General features: G+C 36.4%; 2 protein-coding genes across 5 annotated transcripts; both read right to left on the minus strand.

Annotated features, from left to right (window-relative positions):
• Positions 1-238: 238 nt before the first annotated feature.
• On the minus strand, positions 239-6,534 carry LOC119995716 (potassium channel SKOR-like). The gene is made up of 14 exons (XM_038842226.1): positions 6,377-6,534; positions 5,891-6,136; positions 4,450-4,674; positions 4,265-4,328; positions 3,692-4,028; positions 2,698-2,993; positions 2,459-2,539; positions 2,163-2,261; positions 1,815-2,036; positions 1,504-1,689; positions 1,320-1,395; positions 926-1,220; positions 685-806; positions 239-584 (listed from the first exon to the last, which is right to left on the minus strand). Exons 2-14 carry the CDS (start codon positions 6,133-6,135, stop codon positions 337-339), a joined length of 2,496 nt encoding a protein of 831 aa, XP_038698154.1. The 5' UTR covers position 6,136; positions 6,377-6,534; the 3' UTR covers positions 239-336.
• Positions 6,535-10,046: 3,512 nt separating this feature from the next.
• Positions 10,047-18,996, minus strand: LOC119995427 (zinc finger protein 830-like). 4 transcript variants are annotated; one of them, XM_038841921.1, is made up of 8 exons: positions 18,712-18,995; positions 17,664-17,763; positions 16,183-16,402; positions 14,833-15,088; positions 11,743-11,818; positions 11,593-11,639; positions 11,297-11,492; positions 10,047-10,396 (listed from the first exon to the last, which is right to left on the minus strand). In XM_038841921.1, the coding sequence occupies exons 3-7, from the start codon at positions 16,388-16,390 to the stop codon at positions 11,312-11,314; spliced, it is 768 nt and encodes a 255-aa protein (XP_038697849.1). In that variant the 5' UTR covers positions 16,391-16,402; positions 17,664-17,763; positions 18,712-18,995; the 3' UTR covers positions 10,047-10,396; positions 11,297-11,311. The 4 variants fall into 4 exon arrangements, with proteins under 4 accessions (XP_038697849.1, XP_038697851.1, XP_038697848.1 ...); XM_038841923.1 differs by lacking the exon at positions 10,047-10,396 and adding an exon at positions 10,601-10,982 and having other exon boundaries at positions 14,833-15,058; positions 18,712-18,996; XM_038841920.1 differs by lacking the exon at positions 10,047-10,396 and adding an exon at positions 10,601-10,982 and having other exon boundaries at positions 18,712-18,994.
• Positions 18,997-19,050: the final 54 nt, after the last annotated feature.

The raw sequence follows: 19,050 nt of genomic DNA on the forward strand, positions 1-19,050 counted from the left end.
GAACATCATGATGAGGTTGAAACTGCTGGTAACACAGTAGCACAGAAGCACTTTCGACAAATTCAGCATATCCGTATAGCTTGATCACGATTCTCGCTATAGGTTGTATTACTAATGGTTTGCTGTGTTTAGTGTTTGTTATTGTTCATGTCTTGTGTTATAAGCAACCTATAAATTGTCTATTAATTCAAAACATCAAGTCTATGTGTTGCTGATTTCTATATTGGAAACATATTACTTGCTTATAAGTAAGCTTCATTGCACAAAACAGATAGAATACAGGCTATGCTAAAATGTTTTACTAATTTACAACAGCTAAAAAGTGGTTCAAATAATTCAATGTGTTTCAGTTTCACTGACTAAATACAACTTTTGGCCATCATAAATCATACCTGCATCGAGAATTTTACCCGCATCCTCAGATAGTATACAGGAAGCGCTCAATAGTTGAAGCTGTTCAGCTGCTGTCCTGATTAGCTCGTCGATAGTTGAGGGGATCCATAACATTACTCCGATTCTTCTCTCTGCTTCAGGACTCCATGGATGAAAAGGGTACACTGTACATTTGTTCGCTTGCTTTTTCTCTGTAATTGATCATAAAGGTAATGTCATTGGTTTTTCTTTGATAGCAGGTTTGGCATGGCAATCAGAATATATAAGCCATAAATAGAATCTAGGCAATACCTGTATGGTCTTTAGCATTAAAAGGAAATTCGGATGATTGAGCAGATTTTGCATCTTCCAGGATCTTGATCAAGTTCTTGCTTCCACCCATCCGGCCTTCATCAAGTGGTGTGTTTCCCCATCTAGAAGGTTCAAATAAATGTATGTTTTGAGTTGTTGGAAGTTTAAAAAATTAACTAATTTATCAAAGCACAATTTTATTTGTTCATCACAAAGCAGCAAAACAGATGTATGACAATACCTGTCCCTTGTGGACACACTAGCCTCAGATTCTAAAAGCAACTTTACCATCAAATACAATCCTTGAGAGGCAGCGATGTGAAGTGGTGTTCGATGATCATAGTCTCTGGAATTGGGATCAACTCCATTGGACAACATCCTTTTAACAAAATCGTAATCCCCCTTCGCAACAGCGGTGCACAAAAAGCTACCCGCATCATCTATCAGCAAGGAGGCCCCTTCATTACTGAGTAAAGAAGCAACTCGATCATGTCCATTCTTCGTGGCTTCTAGTAACGGAGAGTTGCCAAATTTATCTATAAAAAATGCATTGATGATTGAAAAATAATCAAGCGACTATCAATCTACATTTTTTTGGCCAAAATGAGTGAAAAATGATGCCATGATATTATTACCTTTGATGTTAATTTCTACACCGCCTTGAATCAGAAACTGCACAATATCTTCATATCCTCTTGCCGCTGCAAGATGCTGCTCAAAACAAAAAAGATTTGTTACATAAGCATTCATGTACCCCAAGTTTTTTAAAAATTTACAAGTATATATATCCTAGAAACCCATCCAAGAAAATACATATACCAAAGGTGATCTTCCATCATAATCTGTCTTGTTAGGATCAGCTCCAGCCCGAATCAAACCTTTTAGTTGATTAATATCTCCATGATACGCAGCACTGTTCACCCTCAACGCAAGCTCTGCTTCTTGCTTTCCAATATGAAATGTGATGTCTGATTCTAATTGCTTAACTCGGTACGACTCTTTCCCCTGTTGGTTCAAAGTTCAGAGGAAGCTCATTCATGACAAAGTTTAAGTTTAAATCAGAATAAGCTCTCAAGAAGTTTGTAGACTTGCAGCATAAATATTTTGACGTCTTACACGAAAATAATTACCTCTAGAAGATTGTTTAGTATTTTCCGCCCATCGCTAAAAAATATTTCAAGGATATTGGTGAAAGACTGTTTATCAATCCGTAGAAGTCTGCATAGTTCACGAACTCGGACTGTGTAAGGTTGAGCAATGTTACAAAGGATGGAAATTTCACCAAAAGAGCTGTACAATTCAAGTGTTGAAAAACTCTCTTCTGATCCATCTTGTCCTATGCCTACTTCTTCCTGTGCAAAATAATTTGAAATCATTCAAATCAACAATATTTATATCGAGGAGGGGTGGGGGGGTGGGGGTTGGCACAAGCAATGCCTAACAACGTGTCACTAAATATATAGGATATGGAACGTTACCAGGGTACCATGGCAGACAAAATAAAGCTGATCCACAACACTTCCCTGTTCCATTATCACTTCTCCTGGGAGGAAAAACTCTTCATGAAGTCTAATAACCTAAAAAATGCAGAATAGCACAATTAAGGTAGCTTTTGAGTATCGAGAGCTGGTGATAAAACACTTCAGTTTAAGCAGTTCAAAAAACCCCATTTAGAGTGTAACAAATTTATACATCATACAATATGCATTTGTTTAAGTTTCACTATTATATAGATAATCTAAGATCTATTGCAAGAGCGAAATATGTGACTCACAATCTGATTGATGAACTCTGTCGAACATCCCTTAAAGAGAAAGACCTTTTCAATGTAAGACATATATAGAGTTTGGGAAATCTGCAAAAAACAAGTAATGATGCTGATAAGCGCAATATCAATTTATTGCAGAGTATTCAGTCAACTAGTGAATGGTACAACAATCAACAAGCATTGCTTTTTTGCTATTTAATTGAAAATACATACAAATTTTAGTGAACCTTTAATTTCTAATTTACCTTAGCACGAATGGAGACAGGAATATCCTGAAGAACAGAAGCCTCGGTGTAGCTACTTTCATATTGCAAACGTAAATGGCCTTTGATCTGATTACGGATGCCCCTGCCAAGTCTATTTCTGTTCATATATTTGATCACATCTGTCATTTTATCTCTAAACCTTTCTGTCTTTGATCCCTTTACAATTAATGCTGTCATGTTACCAATCAGGTAAGCTCCAAGAATCATGTCAAAAGACACATAAGCCATAATGAACACCATTTCCCTCATATTAACTGCATGTATATCACCGTAACCTGAAAGACATGAGCACACTCATTAGGGCAAGGATGTTGCATGCTGCCACTAGACACATAAAAAATGATAGTTTTACATCATCTCCCTTGCAAATAAACAAAAGTGTATTACAACCTTTAAAGAACTAGATACAAGCCTCTGCCTGTTGAGGAAAATTTTATTCGCGTCATGTCTAAAACCTGAATTCCAACAGAATCATCTTTAAGTTAAATACTTTCTGTAAAGCAACTATTTTTCTCCTAAATGAATGTTCTAGAATTCCCCAAGTCTGTCAAATAATATCACTCAGAGAAACGGTAAAATTTTCCTATTCCTACATTATTCTATTTAAAAGAAACCAAGGGTATCAGTTCATGTTCTCCACACCTCAGTAAAGCAAGACATGACAACTAGATTCATACTTTGCCTTGTTATTTAGGGTTTCTAAAAACTTGAAGGAGAAAGATTTAGGATTCTAAAATGTAGAAATATGGTAATGGTATCATTTAAACAGTTTGAAAAAGCTGGAAATTGGATGCAGTGGACCTTTTTTGTAGGTGAAGTCAAGAGTAGTTGGAGTGATGTGGACAACAAAAGGGTCACGGAAACTTGTCCATTAGTTTAAAATACGGATGATCAATGCCCTAACTCAAAAGATGGGCAAAATAATTGCAGATAGTAAGGATTCCTACAGAATTCAGTGAAAGAGATGACTTACCCACAGTTGCCATGGTGACAATGGCAAAATATAAGGACGTTGTATACCTCTTCCACATATCAATGTCCCTAAAGCTTGAGTAGCTATAGTCACCCAGTTTTAGACTTCCAATCCATGTGTAGCCTTCTTCAGATTCAGGCAAAGTGGTAGCCAAGAAGTAAAAGATACAGGCAGCTGTATGTGTGCAATACAGTTCGACGGCAATAAGCTTTACTATCCTGGTAAACAAGTAATTGATTCGTATATCCTTCTCCATGTGTTGAAAAAATTCTGCGACTTTTCGCACTCTATAAAGCCTAATCCAATAAAGATATCTCACTTCTGACCTTGCAGAAGCCTGTTAACAACAAATTCCTTGAAATGGTCATAGATAAGTTGACAGAATTGCAATTCTTATGAGTAATCAATACATCAACCCGTATATTTCCATAATTAATTAGCATATTAATCTAAGACACACATTTTGCGGTCAGACTGTGCTGTTCTAGAATAATTTTGAATGATAGTTTTTGAAACCTTTTATTCAAGAATAGAAGCATTGAGAATTTAAAAAAAAAAAAGTTCGGTAAGTACCCTGTATAGAGCTTCCCAAGGCATACAACCAAGTAAATCAATAATAAAACTTGACTTCAAGTACCTGAAAAGGAATAAAAGGGGATAATGTCAAGTGTGTATTATAGAAGATTAGGAAGTGTTGCAATTACAAGTGAAGCAAAACTTAATACATTGAAGAACAATACATAGAAGAAAGGACTAACCTTAGAGCAATAGATTTACGCTTAGTAATCATACGGTAGGTCTGCTTATCTCTATAGGCAACAAAAAACTGCAAAACAATGTCGACAAAGAAAACGAATTGGGTTGCAATGTCCAGTATAAAAAGATTATCAGGCAATTTCGTGAAGAAGCCGAACTCCATGGGCGTCAAGAAAGACGAGTATATTGCCCATATCAATATGAACTTCGTCCATGCCCGATACCACCTGCATTCGATTTGCTTTTTGTTACTAAAATAGTAGTCAAAAGGAAGACATTGTGAAAAATATCATTTTCTAAAATAAGGATTTACAAAAGTAAAAAAAAAAAAAAACTGAACTAATGAGTGTTTTTCACTGTTTCGATTAGTTCTCTTACTTTTTTATTATTGGCACGTACAACTTAATATGTTAATCCAATATTATATGTCAAACTTAAGAATACAACATTAGATAATCATTTACACTGTTTTTAATTGCATATCTGATATAAACTTAGATCAAGGACGGACTTGCCTTAAGTCCTATCTATGAGGATTGACAACAATCAGGGTTGCAAACAAATTAAGCCCTTAATGAAATGTCGAAGCTCAAACTTATTTGGGCCTGTCCTGAGTTTTATTTTAAGCGGCCTTCAATCAAGTTAGAACTCTAAGATGAGTTCAATTAATATTCGAGCTCAAGTTCAAATTCAACAACCAAAACAAGCATGATAACTTAGTAATTTATTTATTCATTTTATATTGTATAATATATATTTTACTTTCATCCAACTACGAGTTCCAGCTTGCAAGCTTCAACTCACTGGTAAAGCATGCTGAGCTTAAGCTCAAAATAGGGCTTGAATCGAGCTCGAACTCAAACTCAAACTCAAGCCAAGCCTTAGTATGCGGAAACTCAGCTTGGTTCGATTCGATTACAGTCATAACCACAATAGGCTCAATAGCATCTTTGTATTTAAATTTACTATCTAATCAAATAAACAAAACTAAAACATCATTAGAATGTCTGTCAGCATATCATACTGTCAGTATATATGTTTTATTTCTAATACAAAAAAAGGCTTAGTAGCATAAAATATTGAAATGCACATGCGAACTTACAGTCTGATTCTATCCGATTCATTTGAAAATAAATGAATCAAGAGGTGCGGATGCATCAACTATCGTATGTGTTGAACCGCACACAATAAAAAAAAAAAAAACTCTCAGTAGGACCACAACACTAAAATTAGATCCAGTTTTTCTCACACACAATTCGCACCGTTGATTGAATTGCAAATATATTCAAACAACTATAAACTCAACCAACTGGTACACGCCACGTGGAGTATAGTTTGTGAAGTGGTTCGCATCAGATTTAGGCCTCTCGTCCCCGTAATGCCGGAGACGTAACTAAATTTTGAATCAACGGAAGAAGAAGAAGGCGGAGGCAGCGGTCGTACCAGTTGTCGGGGTAGATGATGAGGCCGGAGAGGTCCTTGAGGCTGTTGACGACGCTCTGAGTACTGAATTTCCTCCATGTAGCCTTGAGACCGAACTCGTTCTCGATGAGATCGAATCTGCTGCCTCTCGACGACTTAATTCTGTCTCTCAGATCGTCAACCTCGTACTCCTCCCCCTCCGATGAGGAAGAAGAGGAGGACGATTCTCCTTTCCTCTCATTCCTCTCCTCTCCTCTGCCTGGCATTCTGGAAAAAAAAAAAAAAAAAACAAGAAAAAGAATCACCTGAATCAATCAATCAATCAAATCCAAGTTCAGTTGTATATGCATATGTTGATTCGAATTTATAACTACCAATCATTGTAGCTTGTGATGATAACCAGAAAGTTCCAAACGATCGATCAAGTTGATCGAAAAAGAGAAGGCGAGAGTCGAGACACAGAAGAAATAGAAGGTGAAAAAAAGAAAAGCAAAAAAGGAGGCTAACCGTCACGGCGTCACGAGCAAATCACGAGAGATAAAGCGGCCTGAACATGTAAATATCAATGAATGGCTGGGTGGCCTTGATTGATGGCTTGTGTTAAGTTGTGTTTGTTTCAATTTGGCAAGTGAAAAGGCCGAAGACATCCATGAAATTTATAGATGCATCCATGTAATGCTGATATAACTTGTGTATAAATATTATATGTGGAATGTGTGTGCGCTTTAATTTTATTTTTTTTTCATGTGGAGCGATTATGCTAGTTTAAAAATTCTACCACCAAATGGTTTAAATCTGTGGAGTATTCGAATTTGGGTATCACCAAATCGAGTATATGCCTTAAATCTTAATCATGTTAGCTGAGGGATTATTGACCTAAATATGATAAATATTAGGTTAGTGCATATGCTTCAAAATTAAAAACTTCTAATAGAGTTTATTTGGTGTATTTTCTAAAACTAATAAGCTAACGTATTTTTACCAAATATAAAGTTTTGAAATACTACAGAGAAACCAAATATAAAGTTACACCAAACTACCAATGAGAGTTGGTTTGGTTGGTAATCGGTTGGGTTAGACATATGTGTGTTTAAGGTTCAATGTCAATCACAAGCGTAATTCTCTATGGTATTTCAGAGAGAGAGAAAAAAAACCAAACTTACACCAAACGGAATCAAGCCTATTTTTTTAAAAAATTCCTTTGTTATTTGGACTTGAATTTAAAAATCAAAGGTGTTGAAGGAAAATCAATCTGGCGGATGTGGTTTGATAAGATTGACATACATGCCTAAAAAAAATTAAAAAACATGTGCTGATGTGCACACAATACACATCAAGACTTCAAGAGTAAAAAAAATAAAATAATAGCTCATGCTGACGAAACATCAATACGCGTGAATGAGGTTGCATGTTGCCCTACAACTATCAATCACATGCATGTGTTTGGGACGGGGACTGGAATTAATCCAACCAATTTCACCAAATCTACACCATTCATGATAGTATTAGATTTGAAAACACCACGCCCCACCATTCAATGGTATAGATTTGATGAAATAAGTGGAATAATTCCAGTCAATCTTTTTCCCATGTGTTTTAACCCATGTTGTTTTTCAGTAAGAGTCCATAGATTCGACATTGCCATGTTAAGCATCTAGAATGACAAGAGTTTGGAGTGCTTGAATCATAACTTTATGATGAAGTGTAGTGCTAATTGTTTACAATGGACAACATTTGACACTCCAAAATATGTAGAAATTGACCCCACACTTTATATTTGATGTGTGTCTAAATGGATAAATAGTGATAAATACAACCAATCAAAGAATGCCACATATTTTTCTCTCTCTTCTATTTTTCTCCTTTTCTTGTTCTCATTCTTTCTCTCTCCCCTATCAAGCACTCTCTCCAGCTCAAGAGTCTCATCTTTGTGAGTGTATAGTAATCTAGCACTTAATAGTGAAAAATATTGAGAGATTTGGAGTGGTAGCTCCTGTGGATGCTCTAGTTTGGGGGAACATAAAATAATGGATCTTTAATAGTGCACTTTTATATCGTATAGATATGCAACTTGCTATAAAAGGGCACCAAATTAACCTTATACTAATAAAATCCTCAGACTCATACCCACTCTTTATTTCATACCAAAACATGGTCATGTTAACTTCACACTCATCTCATTCTCACCTCACACTCGCACTCATTCAATTATGAATCAAATGTCCCGCTAGATTACTTCACTATTTTCAAATATTAACACGGTTATTGTTAGAAACACCAATGAACTTTATTATTGTAAGATACAGACGTTTGCTCAAGTACAAATCCAACTCATCAAAAGGCTTACAAAGCCTTCCAAGTCGCATGATTTCAAAACATGTCTTACTAAGTAAATGAAACTCATGGACTTATAACATGTCCATTATATATATTTATTTTGGAGATGTGAGACTTTTGTCAACAAAATATCAATGTAAATGTGAAGAGTACTTGAACTTAAATCCGGAAAAATCCATTCTGAATCAATTAGATCAATTCTCCATGGTTCATAAAAGTCGTTGTCCTGAATCCTGACAGAGACCATAATCCCATTTTATGTGACTTGATTTAATATCAACCACGATTTATGTTGCTATGACGTTATTAAGGGGCGGCTTTTTAAATTTGATGTGCAAGGCCGACCATGAACCCTTACAATATATATATATATATATATATATATATAGGAATTCTCACATTAGATTAAGGGTGTAAAATAAGGGTTTATGTTTACACCATTAATTTGAAACATGTGAGACCCAAAACAATGACCCCACTTATTATCTCATTTATCCACATACATACATACATACATATACATATAGATATACACATACATATATATATCTATGTATATGTATATGTATGTATATATATATACATATACATATACATATACATATACGTATACATATATACATATATATACAGAAATTCTCCTATGTGGACTAATTGTGGACTTATTTTTCAACCATATATGTGGTGGGTCCCATAATAAATGTGTGACCCCACTTATGTTGTGCTTTATTATAACCATTGGATTTTGGTCCACATAGGAGAATTCCTATATATATAGGAATTCTCACATTAGACTAAGGGTGTAAAATAAGGGTCTATATTTACACAATTGATTTGAAACATGTGGGACCCAAAACAGTGGCCCCACTTATTATCTCATTCATCCACATCATTAAACTGTAACCCTTATTTTAAACCCTTATACGAGAATAATAAAGTTATATACTTACTTCGACACCATATGAAAATCAGTTAATTATGAGCAAATAATGAAAACCACAATTTGTAACAATTGTTCTCCAATGTTGGGGTTCTTGTCTAAGACTTTACCGATCTGACATAACTCAATCGAGTGATTTATAAACAAAACACAACTCCTCTAACATTATGGACGCGTTTTCTGAATCTAAGTGCCAATAATACAACCCATGAACAGAAGTTCAATAAAATTTTACTCTATATTCATAAGATACATAGTTTTTTTTGCGAGTGCTCGTATAGTTAAATGTAAATGCATGGCTAAGCCTTTCCCCCTATTTTTAATGCTAGGAAAGGATAGGCTAAATTTAGGGTTTTGCTAAGTTATAATGGGTCTTCCACTAGCATTAATGGCTGAGGGTTTATTGAAAATCTAATGACTAATGGAGCTTCAACTTGATATATGCTAATGCCATTCTGTGTAAAGTTTAATTATCATTTTATAATTGAGTTTAGGTACCTAATTAAATATGTCACAACCTGGTTTGTTCCTAATAAAGATTGGGTTAATGGGATGACATCACTAGTCCACCTATTTGTCAGAGTTAGGTAAACTATTTGCTAACATCTAATCAAAACCACCAAAAGAAGAAATTTTAAGGAACATTATATTCCTCTAGTGCCTTGGTGGGCTGGGCACACTGCCCTGTTGATCACATAAATAAAAGCACAACCCCATGGCCACACGAATTATTGTGTAATCTAATGCTAATACTAAGTTAAAACTAACCAAAGCCAACCCTAATCTCTAGTTCTTGATGGTGAACGGTGTGTGAACCCACTTGTTAGGGTTTATGGGGGTGTACCACAAGAGACCAGAACAAAGGCAAATTGCCATTTATATATTCTTAATCAAGAACACTTGTGTTAAAAGGGTTGGTCTTTAACAGATTTCACAAGTAGGGAACTGAAGGTGACAAAGCAATGACTCAGACATCGCACTATAGATATATAAACATCAATGCATATCTCCGAACGCTGTAATCCATTTGTAGACTAACCAAAATACTAAATTAAACTAGTTTTTCTATGCTAATAAGCCTCCAGCCCCAAGAAAGACCAAGTCTAGCCTGGCGGCTTTCGGTCCAAAGTAAATGAAACCAAACATTTTTGAAATGGAAAATTAATCTAGTAACAGTCACCTTCTTGATGTCCTGATAACAGCCGGCAAGCTTCTGCTCCATCAGCCTCCATGACCAGATTCTGCATGGCCTGAAACGAATGCAGGAAGCTAACAGGTTCTCTTTTTCACGCTAATAACCTAAGAGTTAGTAATCAGAGCCAATAAGAACTGTTCACATAATGATAAGAGCAAGCATCACGAGGACGATACGATTGTGAATACTTCGCATCAACAAAAACAGAAATCAACAGTCCATTTGAGGATGTTCAACGAATAATTTACTAGTTCTATATCAGATAACTGCAATACATTTCTTAAAATAATGAAAAGAGTGTCAAAAGTGTGTTTTAAACTTAGGCCAACGGTAACTGATTAAAATCATTATGAATAAAGCCTGCACATATTGCTCTCGGCATGAATTCCTGATGAAAATATAAAATGAACTTGTTTGCTAACAAATTTTTCTATGAAGTTATACACAAACCAGTTCAGTACCTGATCTACGCAGTTAGAGATCCTATATATCTACAAGAAAATCAGAACCAAGTGTGGGTGCTTAAGCCAGCGACAGGATTGCTAAACAAAACAATGTGTCACGGCGAGACAGATGAGCTCAGAAGATGTAGGATCTCAATCGTGTTAACTGTGACATTTGATTCAATCAATTCCTTCAGCCTGCAACGATGTAAAGAAAAGAGAAGGGTGGGCATTTTAGAATATTGTACAATACTTTCACACAGGACAAGCTATTCAAAGCCTTTCTCTACGACGTATCTCCAGCGTTCTTCAGAAAAGCTTCTTTTACGCTGAAAACATAGATAAAGCAAAGATGCAGTAACCGTGAAAAAAGTCCCATTTCCCCTAAAAGGTTAAAAAAGAAAAAAGAAATCACTGCTCTAATTTTTTATTGCAACTCCAAATGAAAATCATGTAATCCAGATTCTTATGTATCAATTCTACACTAACACATGAGAAAGAGAGAGTGGTACCATCAATCTATGAATTCAAAGGTGCTGGGCTCTCCAGTCAACTGCAAACTTTTCAGCAGTGTCATCATCGCTTGACAAATCTTCACGGCTAGACTCCTTGCTGGCTTCCTCCACATCTCTGCTCCGTTTAGCAGACCTGGCAGCCATCCATTTCATTTTCTTCTCTTTCAACATTTCAACTTTGTCTCTATTTGTCCTGCACCAGAAGGGGAAGTATAAGTGAGCTTGTTTCCAAAGAAATCAGCTGACAAGAAATCAAAAAAATACAACACAGTTTTTGGCCTTGCAGAGCTTACTTTTGTTCGAAAGATTCAGCCTCTTCTATTGTTTCAGCGGCATCAACCTGTTGTGTGTAATGCAAGAAATTAATGGCATGCTTCACAGTGAAAGTAACAAGGTAAATTGGGCTAACATCAGGTGACTAGTACAAAGGATAAAATCCCGACCTCCTCTTCCTCCAAACGGTTGTCAATCTCCTTCATGTCCTCTTGGATTAACTTTTCAAATTCATTGTACTCATCTCTAGAAAGGATGAAACATTAATTAAGATTGTGCCGAATCATATGCGAATATGCAATACAAAGGTATAAGGTATAGAAAAATGTATCTCCTGCATTATTGGAAGTGCGTCAAGCTCCCTAGAGAAGTTGGAGGACTTGGGATAAAATGCCTGACCACTTTTAACAAAGCCCTACTAGGCAAATGGTTATGGAGATTTGCCACCAGTAGGAATCAATTACGGAGGAGAATCATCGCTTGCAAATATAGCACAGAGCATAGTGGTTGGTGTACCAAGCAGAGTAGAGACCCTCATGGGTGCAGTCCGTAGAAATTCATTAGAAAGTGTTGGGATGATTGGTTTGCTTTGACTTATTATCAAGCTGGTAAGGGCAACTCTATAAGCTTCTGGAATGACGTCTGGACAGGAGACACTTCCTTTAGGGACTCTTTCCCAAATCTTTACAGTCTAGCTACTCAAAAGCAGGCCTCCATTTTTCAATTACTTCAAACTCATGATAGAGATACCACTTGGAACATCTCCTTTACTCGTGAGGCTCAAGATTGGGAAGTGGAAATGTTTACTAGATTCTGGCAATTGGTTTATGGCGCAAAAACCTATCCCACTAGAGAGGACAAAATCCACTGGAAGTTAGAAAACAGCAAATTGTTCACGGTGAGTTCCTATTATAAAGAGCTTCTAAAGGACAACATGTACCTCGGTAACAATCTTTTCCCTTGGCTATGGTTATGGAAGTCTAAGGCTCCTCCTAGAGTTATTTTCTTTTGCTGGGAGGTAGTTTGGGAGAGAATATTAACTCAAGACAACTTACAAAGGAGGGGCTTCTCTCTTGTGAATAGATGCTATTTGTGTAAATCAGATTCGGAGTCTATAAGTCACCTATTCTTGCACTGCCCCTGGTCCGGAAAGGTCTGGGAGAATGTTTTGAAGATGTTGGGACTCTGGTGGGTCACACAATATACTGTAGACAAAGAGCTGTTTGTGTGGGCTTCTATTGGCAAGGACAAGCACCAAACGAAATTCATTCAGCTCATTCCTATGTCAGTGATGTGGCTGATTTGGAAAGAAAGGAACAACAGAATTTTAGAAAACAAGGATTCCTCCCTAGACTTTTTCATTGTTAACTGGTTTGAGTGCCTTAAGTTTTGGAGTCTGTCTTTCCCTAGAAATTTTTTGATCTCATTAAGTGCTCGTCCTTGTTGTAGTTGTGGGTTGCGCCCCTTCGGTGCTTGAATAAAAAAAGTTCTATTCAGAAGCTAAGGTCATTAAGGAAGTCCATTATGAATGGGTGGGATGTTTGGTTTGCTCAAACTCAATTTCATGCTGGTAGGGGAAATTCCATTAGCTTCTGGGATGATGTTTGGACAGGAGAAACATTTCTTAAAGCCTCTTTTCCTAATTTATACAGTTTAGCCTCTAGAAAAGAAGCTTCCATCGAGCAGCTATACCACATTTCTCCTGGACGTATCTCTTGGAACATCAGCTTCAATTGGGATGCTCAGGACTGGGAAGTTGAGTTGTTTACTAGCTTCTGGAGGTTCATGTACAACACTAAAATTAACCCCACAGCTGAGGACAAACAATGGTGGAAGGCAGCAAACAATAAGCTCTTCTCTGTGAGTTCTTTTTACAGGGAGCTGCAAAAGGATAAGCTTCACCTAGGTAACTTGCAATTTCCTTGGCTATGGATATGGAAATCCAACGCTCCTCTTAAAGTAGTGTTCTTCTGTTGGGAGACGAATATTAACTTTGGATAACTTGCAAAGGAGAGGATTACATCTGGTGAATAGATGTTGCTTATGTAAGGAAGCATCAGAATCAATTAGTCATCTTCTCCTACATTGTCCTTGGTCCACCAAAGCTTGGACAAATGCCTTGGTGATGTTGGGCTTTTGTTGGGTCACAAATTCTACAGAGGATAAGGAGTTCATAGCCTGGCACTCTCTCGGCAGGGACAAGCTTCAAAGAAGTTTCATTCAATTGGTTCCTATGTCCATGATGTGGCTGCTATGGCTTGAGAGGAACAACAGAATATTCAACAACAAAGAATCATCCATTGACAGTTTCATAGATAATTGGTTTGATTGTCTTAAGTTTTGGAGTTTGTCCTTCTCTGGGAATATTTTCGACCATTTGAATCTTGCTCCCCGGTAATTTCTGTTGGGTTGCACCCCCTTGGTGCTTGAATAAAATTCTTTTCCAATCAAAAAAAAAAAAAGCTAGAGATTGGGATATGACTGTTTGACTATCTGAGACAATGATCTGTTATCTTTGCAGAATATAAATCAGTATCACATAATTAAGTAATTAACCTGCTATTCACAATTATTCATCACAGCGTTTACACCACATGGGGCATTTATTCTCATCCCATCCCAACATTTACAATTATCCACAATCCACCTATAGAGTAACTTAAGGGTTGCAGGGGTGCAACCTAGAGTCGCATGTTCAATTTCTGGAAAAAAAAAACCTCTCAACATATTATAATTTATAAGGGCCAACATCTACGTACATCTTGTTTGTCCCCAACCCTACCCACTGCGAGAGCCTTGTGCACGTGTTGTTTACCTTTATAAAGTAACTTAAGAGTTAACAGTCACAATATAACCTAATTTCAAGTTCGCGATCCCCGCACCATAAAAACACATTCGTTGACTAGACGGGCTGCTTTTAAGAATCCATTTTCATTATTTTATATTTAATGGCCCCATTCTCAGTATCTTCATGAACTCAGCTTGTCACATTTTTGCCATTAAACAAAATATTCGCAACTATTCCGCTTCTTACAACCAGTGAAGAAATCAATTCACATCTCAACGAAACACAAACCACTTTGAAACAGAAGAGAGAGACCAGCAGAGAAGTATTTGGTAGCAACCTTTTCAGAAAACCTTATACTTTCATAAGTTATATGGGAAGATGCATCTTGATGAAAAAGTTTAAAATATTATGAACATCCATTTGAAAAGATGAACAACTAAGATGCATGAATAACACAGAGAGAGGAACTTACTTGACATCCACCTTCACAGGTTTAATGCCACGAGCACGCAAATCAGCTTCTTTGTTATCAAAGAAGCCTTCAGGAAGAGATCTCTTTACATCCTTGCTTTCCGAACCATCAATCAATGCAGATGTCTCTGCAAGCTGCTTGGCATGCTGAATACTTTTTATCGGCAAACCATTACTACTAGGCAATGCATCCATCCTGGCCTCAGAAGATGACTTTATATGTGTATCTGATTCCAATGCATTGACAGAGTCCACAGCTGAAAGTACATCGGGCCATAAAGTTTGGAATAAAAAAAATCATCAATGAAGGTCAGTGCCTAACCCAAACATTCAAAAACATTATATGACCAACAAAAACATCATACAGATTGCTATTAGTAATTTAGTATACAGAGACATCTCAGTTGCACCAATATACCCAATAGTGTATAATCTCACAACTGGTAGATGTAACAGTTCCACTGTGGAAAGATAAACATCAAAGAAGGAACTTCAAAAAACAGAATCGAAAGTAAAATAATCGAAGTAACAAAGAAAGATATGTATGCCGAATGATTGGTCAAGAGTATAACCTTTCATAAAGTAAATTTAAAAATGAGAATCTACAAGATGGACGACAAGTTGGTTTTTACATATAGCTATTCCAAGTAATGGATTGAAGCTTGTTTTTGGGTCTGCTGGTGGTGGTCTTTTTTATATCAACCTTTAAGAGAATCTGATGAAATGGTAACCTACAGCTTTTTTAATCTTACCTCAACCAAATCTTCTTCCTATTTTAGTAGGGGAAGGGAGAGAAATATTTTTGACAGATTTACTTACAGTAAAATGGTCATCGTTAAAAGAAGAATTCCACTCGGCAAACATTACAATTTCTTAAGGACATAACCCAAGGGTGAACAAATCAAACCTGGCCTCCAGGAATATTTTTGCCTGAGACAAGTCATAGAGACAAATAAAGAAGGTGAAATGAGAATTGTCCATGAGTTCAAAGATAAAGTAAAAATTCTTTGGGAATATTATAATCAACAAAGCAGGCCATTGGAAGCACCAACCCAATTCAGTGCTCAAGGAAATGGAAATAATTTTCTGAAGAAGGGCCAAGATACTGAAAATAATTTAAAAGCATCTCCAAGTGCAAGGATACAACCATCTCGTTTCGTTTGACATCATATCATGAATTCTAATGAAAACATCAGTAAACGGAAATCAGAAAGAAAAAAAAAAGATACACAAAACTATCCTTGGAACAAAGGAATGTAGCACTGTTCATGATATATACGATTCCATATTCTCTTTTTACTGTCAATGATGGTATATAAATCTACAGATCAAAGAAAATGCAAGCTCTTACCAGTTTTTTGTTTCTTTTTCACGTTATTGTCAAAGAAATCTGGAGGGAGCCCAGATGAGGACTGCGGCCCAGGAGAATTTTTGGAGGGCTCAGATTTCAAAAGATGAGATTCTGCTGCAGTATGCACAGATTTAGATTTAGATAACTCCCCACTAGGCACAGTTTTCACATTGTCAACCTTCTTCAGTCTAGCAGCATTGGCTTTCATATTGCTTATTGCCTACCACAACAAAGTCTATTTTTCAGTATATACTCGAAGGGGATGGGTCAAAGAATGAAGGGGGTTAGCATATATGATTATGACATATGTAATCAATGAAAGTTACATAGTCAAACCAATAAATAAAGAAATGTAGCAAGAAATGGATTTTTCATGGCTGTCAGTATTTCCTGATTTTATTTTAGCTAACTTCACAATCAGAACAGACTTTTCCACCTAAACCCACCAAATAGATTCTAAAATCGAAGAAACACGAAGCAGGCCAGATTCTAGTTGACAGAATAAGGTTCACCTTTGCTGTTTGTTAGGAAAAGTTACTCAGTCAGGACTCAGACCTAGATCGTAAAATCTGGATAGATTTATCCTCCAAAGTTCACATTTCCCTTCCTCTGCGAATTAAGTATCTGTCCCACATGTCACATGTGGCTCCAGAGGTCTTCCAGTATTAAGAGGCATTTCAGATATGCAAAGAATCATAGTATCATACAGAACCTACAGTTCACTTATCATCCCCCAGTTAACATGATGTAAGTTAGTCAAGACATCCTTTCTCTTGCAAATTTATAAGAATTTGTTTATGATACTACTTGAAATCCAAGCCAAAATCCCTAGAAGGTCAAGAAAGTCTATAGAGCAATGCTCTTAGGTATTGCTTGGATGGACGGTTTTTATGGGTTTTGGTGGGCTAGTAAATGATGGGTCATATATGCCAACCCATACTTGGAAGGTTTTTTTTAAAAAAAAAAAAAAACCTTTTGACGTGCTATAAGAAACCATGAAAATCCATAAAGGGAGGATTTAATGGGCAGATTGGCGGGTTTCTGTAGCTTTATTAATTTTACTCTCTTTTTTGGCTTTTAAAACGACAATCAAAAACCTTTCATTCCTCTCTTCCCAAGCAAAGGTCCGTAACTCAACGCTCCATTTACTTTCACTTAACTCCCAAGTAAGGATACAAACCCACCCAATATTTTAATTTAAAAACCCATCAAAACCCATACTTTAGAAAACCACCAAAATTCACACGCCCAAACTCCCAAGCAATGCCTTAACAAACATCCAAGTTAAGCTGAATCTACAAGCAAGCATGTCAATGGATGCACTGCTGTAATATAGCATGTATGAGCAACATTATAAATTAAGTGCACGCCATTTACCATAGTTACAAATTTACAAAAAGCTACTTCCATAATACATTCTACCAAATCATATTAGACATCAAAGGTTTCACAGTAAAATCATTCAGTAAATTAAGTATCACCTCATGATGTTTGCGAGAAGCTTGATGTGCATCCCACTGAGATTCAGATTTCAAAACAACATCGCAAACCCGACAAATTGGCTGATCAAATTCATTGTATCTGCAAGAAAATAAGAATTAAGTCAAATCCTCAGTAATGACAATGACAAATCAAAAAACTGAAAATGCTAACAATTGGAAAGTTATAAAAAGGTATACTTAATTACTTATCCTATAAGAAGAAGTTTGTCATCATCACATACAAAGTATAGAAGTATGATCAAAACTGTGTTGTTTTAGTAGCCTGTCTACTAGACATTAAATCATCTACCAATAGAAAATTCATCAAGCCAAACATAAGAATCCCATGATAGAGCTTTCAAGTCCACGTCTGCTAATTCATACTTTCAAGTATAGATACCAGATCCTAACCATTAATGCTAGTTTGGGCAAGAAACTAAATCCATATAAGTACAAAACTATAAATATTATAGAGTTCCACAAGCCTCCATTAAATGTTCTCAAAAGGCGAGCAACACTTTCTTAGCACTTTTTTTCCGGATGAAAGGAAAAAAGAAATAGCAGAAGATGTGCATCATCCTTCAGATTTCTCAAAAGTAATTTACAGAAGAGTCTATTATTTGAAGGACGATTTTCGATTTTGCACAGTTTTTGAGCTCACAGGTTTTGTTAGGTTACCCCTGTAAGCCTTCGATCCGTGCTCAAATATCTAACAGGAGAGGTTTAGGTTTAGTAATTGAGAATGCAAATCTGACACCATTTCTTCCAGTAATTCTAGCATCGGCCTCGAACCTTCTTCTTATCTCATTGACAGAGGCGTGGTTCTAAGAATTTATAAATGCAAAAAAAAAAAAAAAAAGAAGGTACAAATTAGGTTTAAAAAACAAAGCGTAACCAGAAATCATCGTGTACTACACATTAGCTGGAATTTTCGGCCATTATACTGGCAAATTATCGCATGATACAACGCAAGTAAGCATTCAAATCGAGAAATCCGCAGACACAAAGAAATTCAAACAAGACCATCTGAAAATCTCGTGCTATTTACCTAACAAGAGGAGAATCAATGCGCTTCTCCTTCTTCTGCGCCTTCAATTTGGCTCTTGTGCATCCATTCTCTACACCAGACAAACAACGTCGCCTAAATAGACTGTAAATCCGCAAATAAACTTCTCAGGGACTCTATAACTCAAAATTCACAATATCATCAGCAAGATATTCAATCGCTTGGTCTCCTCTGCTTCTGACTACGAAAGATGGCAAAATGCCCTACTCACTGGCGCGAATGTTCTTTCATGTTAGTGAATCTGGCAGAGCGAATCAGCGCGGTAACTGTTCCATATATCGGACCGGCACTATTTTTTCCTAGGGTATTGGCCCATGCCCC

Source organism: Tripterygium wilfordii, chromosome 3 (assembly GCF_013401445.1).
Source record: "Tripterygium wilfordii isolate XIE 37 chromosome 3, ASM1340144v1, whole genome shotgun sequence".
Lineage (NCBI taxonomy): Eukaryota > Viridiplantae > Streptophyta > Magnoliopsida > Celastrales > Celastraceae > Tripterygium > Tripterygium wilfordii.